This window comes from Acyrthosiphon pisum, unplaced genomic scaffold (genome assembly GCF_005508785.2).
Source record: "Acyrthosiphon pisum isolate AL4f unplaced genomic scaffold, pea_aphid_22Mar2018_4r6ur Scaffold_21236;HRSCAF=23384, whole genome shotgun sequence".
In the NCBI taxonomy this organism is placed as follows: domain Eukaryota; kingdom Metazoa; phylum Arthropoda; class Insecta; order Hemiptera; family Aphididae; genus Acyrthosiphon; species Acyrthosiphon pisum.
The window spans coordinates 49,171-54,214 of NW_021770681.1; the positions used below are offsets into that span (position 1 = coordinate 49,171).

The following is a 5,044-nucleotide window of genomic DNA, read 5'->3' on the forward strand; positions in this document are numbered from 1 at the left end:
TAATACAATTTTGTTGCTTAAATAATTATTAAATCTTGTTTTCTTTTGATATATGTCTAATATAATGCAGCCTGGTAGAAATTTCGTTATTTCTAACAAAAGTTCAAAATTAGACAATCCTTCTAAATATACATACATCTTAAAATAAAATGTTAATTTATAACTTTCGGTCTATGTCGTTAAATAGGTTCAGACAAAATATGTGATTTTTTGTTTTTCTATTTTAACTGTGTAATTTACCATAGAATATAATATGTAGGGCCAACACTTGTATGCATTTGCATATTTTTATTGGTCGGTCAAAAAAATAGCTAGTTTATACCAAAATTTGTTTTATAACCTAACGATGCTGTATAAGAAATTTTATTTCGCATATTTTCGCATATTATGGTATTTTTGCAATTTTAGGGCATATTTTAGCATTTAGTATATTTTTGGAGCATATTTGAGATCTTAAAAACTCGGGAATTACAAAATATTAATTTGTTTCACTCATATACCTTATAATTGGTGTTTCAGCTCACTTATGAAAAGAGGTAATCAAATCTTATTCGCTAATTGTTAGGGTCAATAATTATATGTCCGTAGATCGGTGACAGTATCGCATAGAGATAAATATAATATTATATTATATTATATTTTACCAGCAACGATTTGTTGCATTATAAATACCTACGCACCTTTTACATCCGTTGATGTAGAACGTTCCTTTTCACGCTACAAAAATTTGTTAACGGACAATCGACGCTCAATGCTGTTTGAAAACTTATACAAATCATTAATTGTTCAATGTAATAACATCGGGTAAAAATTAAAATGTTTATCATCTAATTAATGTTTTTGTTTTTTAATTTTTAATATTTTTTAATATCACACATTTTTGTAAATCATTATTAATTGGCAATAAATAATAATATTGTATTATAGTATAAATTGTATAATACATAAAAAAATTAATCATTTAATCATTTTTTTACATTAACATTTTTTTTAGAGCATATTTTAGGGGCATATTTTGGTAATTTTTAGGGCATAACTGCATACATATTTTATAGATTTTTAGGGCATATAATTGTTGGCCCTAATAATATGATATTTATTTAGTGACAAGCCGGTACACTCCAAAATATTTGTATATATTGATTGGAAATACATAATATATTAATTGCCAAGCATCAAATTTTATTAAGACGAAAGATTGTTTACTCAGTTACTATGTAATACAAAAATAAATATAAATTTTAAATTGAAAAATTAATTTCTGGTTTTACATATTATATTTGAAATTTATTAATACAATATAACTGACCACTCTACTATATGTAAGTACTATAAAATAATTTGAACTGTTTCAAATGTTTTATAATTAATTTGCGGATTTTAGTAGAATGTATTTAATATTTTATACCTGATTTAGCCATGGATCATTCAAATCATAATGATACAAACTGCAATACAAATAATGTACGTAATAACATGGATAATTTTACACTGAAAACTTGTTTAAGACTAACAGAAGGACGTAAAGGTATGTTGGAGAGGAATGTTTCCAAACATAACCGACTAAAAGCTGAGATGAAGGACATGCATATAGAATTGGAAGATCTCCAGCAAACGACAGTTGACACAAAGAAATGTTATGATCAGTCTTATAATAATGTCAATCGAGACTTAGAAATGAAATCATTGAAGTATAATGAAATATTGAATACAATAGATGAATTAGAACGAACTAACCAAGAATTGCAGTGCAGTATACGATCTAACACGGATAAAGAAATACAGATAATTGAAAAAATCAAGAAATTGGAATGTTTCTGTGCTGAAACATTAGAAGACAATAATAAACATCAACATACAATTCAGAATGAAAAGGTAATAAGCACAATATATTTAAACAACATTATCAAAACATAATATTGCATTTTTAAATACCTACATATTGTTAAGGGGCCTCGCAACTGCCGTACATTTTAGCTAAAAAGACCTAAAGTATTGACAAAATTAAAGTTAGTGAACATTGTCCGATTTTGATTCTGAAAAAAAATTTGAACTCACCAGAAAATTCTCTATAGAGCTACGAAGCTTACTCTACGAAGCACTTTATAAAAACTAAATTTTATATTATTGTTAACTGCAATTGAAAACTTGAAAATATCAACTTTTTTGAATCATAAGTAAAATTAAAATTAATATTAAAAACGGAAAATGTTTCGTACGATCTACAGACATTTTTCATCTGAATTCAAATATTTTTTCAGAATCAAAATCAGACAACGTTAGCTAAATTTAATTTTGTCAAAACAAATGTATGTTTTTGTAAAATTCGTGTAGGGAAATTGATAGAATGGTTATCGAGTTTTTGACATGTGCATGCGCGTACGAGAGAGGATACCCGCATTTAATTTCACTCACACTAATAATCATTTACAACTAACGCATAGATCCCCGGCGGCTATAACAAAATTAGAAATTGTCTAAATGTTGCCCCTTAAATAATGACCGTAGGGAGGCCCCTTAAGCATATTATAGCATAGGTATTGTACAATATCCCTATGAAGAATATGTGAAACACCATTAATACCTGTGATTTAGATTTTAATTTTAAATACAAAATCCTACATTTGTTTTAAGTTATATCAAATTTATTATTTGTATTACATAATCAAGAATCTAGATTTGAACGTACCAATATGTTCATTATTCCACACATCATAATTATATTTAAAATTTAAAAATTAGACACTGATATACTAATGTGGTTTAAGAGATAAACTCATCCATTACAAAATGTTCCTAGAGTTAATATAATTTAAATTTATTTTCACGATATTGACAAATAAAATAGGTACCTACCAACTATAAAATCCATAGTTCTACAGTATAGTAAGTTATAGTAACTCATTAAAGGAAATAAAAATCAATATTTTTTTTAAACCATGCGTGTAATAAAAAAACAATAACGAACCGGTTACACAACCTTCGTTTTTAAATTAACATACTATCCAAAGCGTGAAATATAATATACAATGTGGTTTATGCGACTCAGGAAACTGCAAAGTGTTTGAAACGACAATTATGTGACTTGGAGGACATGATAGTTTGTAAGACAGCGGAAGCAAACAAGTTGCGTTGCGTCTTGACCGACAAAGAGGCGGCGTTGTGTTTTGAGAACAAAAGACTAATCGAGACGCAGCAGCAGAATTGTACCAGCAATCGAATCGTCAAGGCACTGACGGGTGAGTGTCAGGACAGGGAAGTGGAGCTGGTGGCGTTGAGAAAAGCGGCCCCGGAGCGACTGGCCCGGGCAGAAAAGTGCGCGGATATTGTTTGTCAGGATCTGGCCACCGTGAGTGCTAAAACGGCCAATTGGAAGAACAAAGTCGAACAATCTACCAAGATGCTCGATGAACTGAAAGTGTCCAGTGAAGCGGAAATGTGTTGTGCACGGTCCGTTCTAGGAGAAACCATTAGAAATCGTGACCTATTGATTGAGCAGCAGTGTAACACATCAAGCCAACTCGAAGAAACAATAGCTAACAACCGTCGGTTGGTGGCAGATGTTAAAACTGTGGTCGACTGGAAAGCCGGACTAGTGGCCGAAGTTGAACGGCTAGAACAGAAACTTGGCTGTGACCGACTCGCGTTGGTGGTACAGCGGACAAAGTGCGATGCCGATGCCGTTTTGCACGATGACGATATGACAGTCAAGTGGCACACACTCGCGTCGATCGAGAATGAGGTGGTGGCACTGAGGCAGGCATGCCAGGACCGTGATTCAGCGATCAGTGATGTCAAGCGAAAACTCGATGCCAATTGTTCGATCGGGTGATAGTTAGTTTAGGTACACAATTTGAAAGATCCACAGTTAAGCAAAAATGATTTCAGAAAGTCATCCACCACCCAAAAACAGTTATTTATCAAGGTAGCCTAATATCCCCAGGAGCCATTTCAGATAGCCAGAATTTCACTACACAGTTCCTCCCTGATAGTATTTATAGACGTAGGTAGGACAATTTTATTAATAAAATAAAACAAATTAAAAATAATTGTTATTACCATTTAACTAATTACCTAAAAATATTGTTACCTCTATAATATATATATATATATATATATATATATATATATATAAGGACTAGCTGTCCACCCGGCGTTGCTGTCGCGTTGCGTTGCCGGGCAAAGATTTCTTTTTCATTTTAAAATGTATATGAAATATTTATAATGCGGATTGAATGTGGCATCGCATATTCGGTGATTTATTGTATGTATATAAGTGTAAAATTGAAAGCCGGGTCTGGCAAGACAGCTAGTCACCTAAAATTAAAATCGATTTACGTGCAAGTTAATCATTTAAGTAGTTAATCCATGGATAATATGCAAGCAGTATATCAGGTAGGCAATTCAGTTCCGGTGAATATTACGATGATGAGTTACAGTAAAGTGAAACCTATGTAGGAAATATATGCCAAATGTAAAATCTTTATACATTACCCATTAGTTATCACCTATATAGTTAACTACTCTTATTCGAATGTCTCGATGATTTTATATCGTGTCAAATAAAGCATATGCCACGGAATGAAATAAGCAATTTCTAAGCACATCTAGAGCTTTAGAAAAACCACAATTCCAAATATCAAGTTCACATTTCTGCTTCTTGTGGTACCGTCTGACCACTAAAAAGATATAAAATTCCACAGTTTTAAGGTGGCTCTATATGATTGGGTTTTTCATGCATTCAAACCTATAAGCTGGCGAAAAATAAACATATTTCTAGTAGTCCAATTTGAATATTTATTTGAATTAGTTAGCCTCATTTCTATGATTTGTAGGAAAAACTTTTTCATTTTGTTTGTCTTGTTAGCACTTTAAAGAACAAGTTAATTTTGAGAAATGTAGTAAAGTCATTTGGAACTGTACTAGATACGTAAACTATCCAAAATTTCCAAAATCTGTTTCCTACAAATCAAAGAAAAGAGACTGACGATTTCACATCATTTTTCAAAATTGAAATTGGATTAGGTACTAGAATCTAGAAGTA

The 5,044-nt window shown here is 31.3% G+C and overlaps 1 protein-coding gene across 1 annotated transcript; it reads left to right on the top strand.

Moving 5' to 3' along the window:
- Positions 1 to 1,169: 1,169 nt before the first annotated feature.
- On the top strand, positions 1,170 to 4,049 carry LOC100570546 (myosin type-2 heavy chain 2). The gene is made up of 3 exons (XM_008191678.1): positions 1,170 to 1,322; positions 1,418 to 1,875; positions 3,050 to 4,049. The coding sequence occupies exons 2-3, from the start codon at positions 1,420 to 1,422 to the stop codon at positions 3,830 to 3,832; spliced, it is 1,239 nt and encodes a 412-aa protein (XP_008189900.1). The 5' UTR covers positions 1,170 to 1,322; positions 1,418 to 1,419; the 3' UTR covers positions 3,833 to 4,049.
- Positions 4,050 to 5,044: the final 995 nt, after the last annotated feature.

Coding starts and splice junctions, on each gene's coding strand:
- LOC100570546 (XM_008191678.1), top strand. CDS start 1,420: ATGGATCATTCAAATCATAATGATACAAACTGCAATACAAATAATGTA. Junction 1,876..3,049: donor ATACAATTCAGAATGAAAAG/GTAATAAGCACA, acceptor TATGCGACTCAG/GAAACTGCAAAGTGTTTGAA.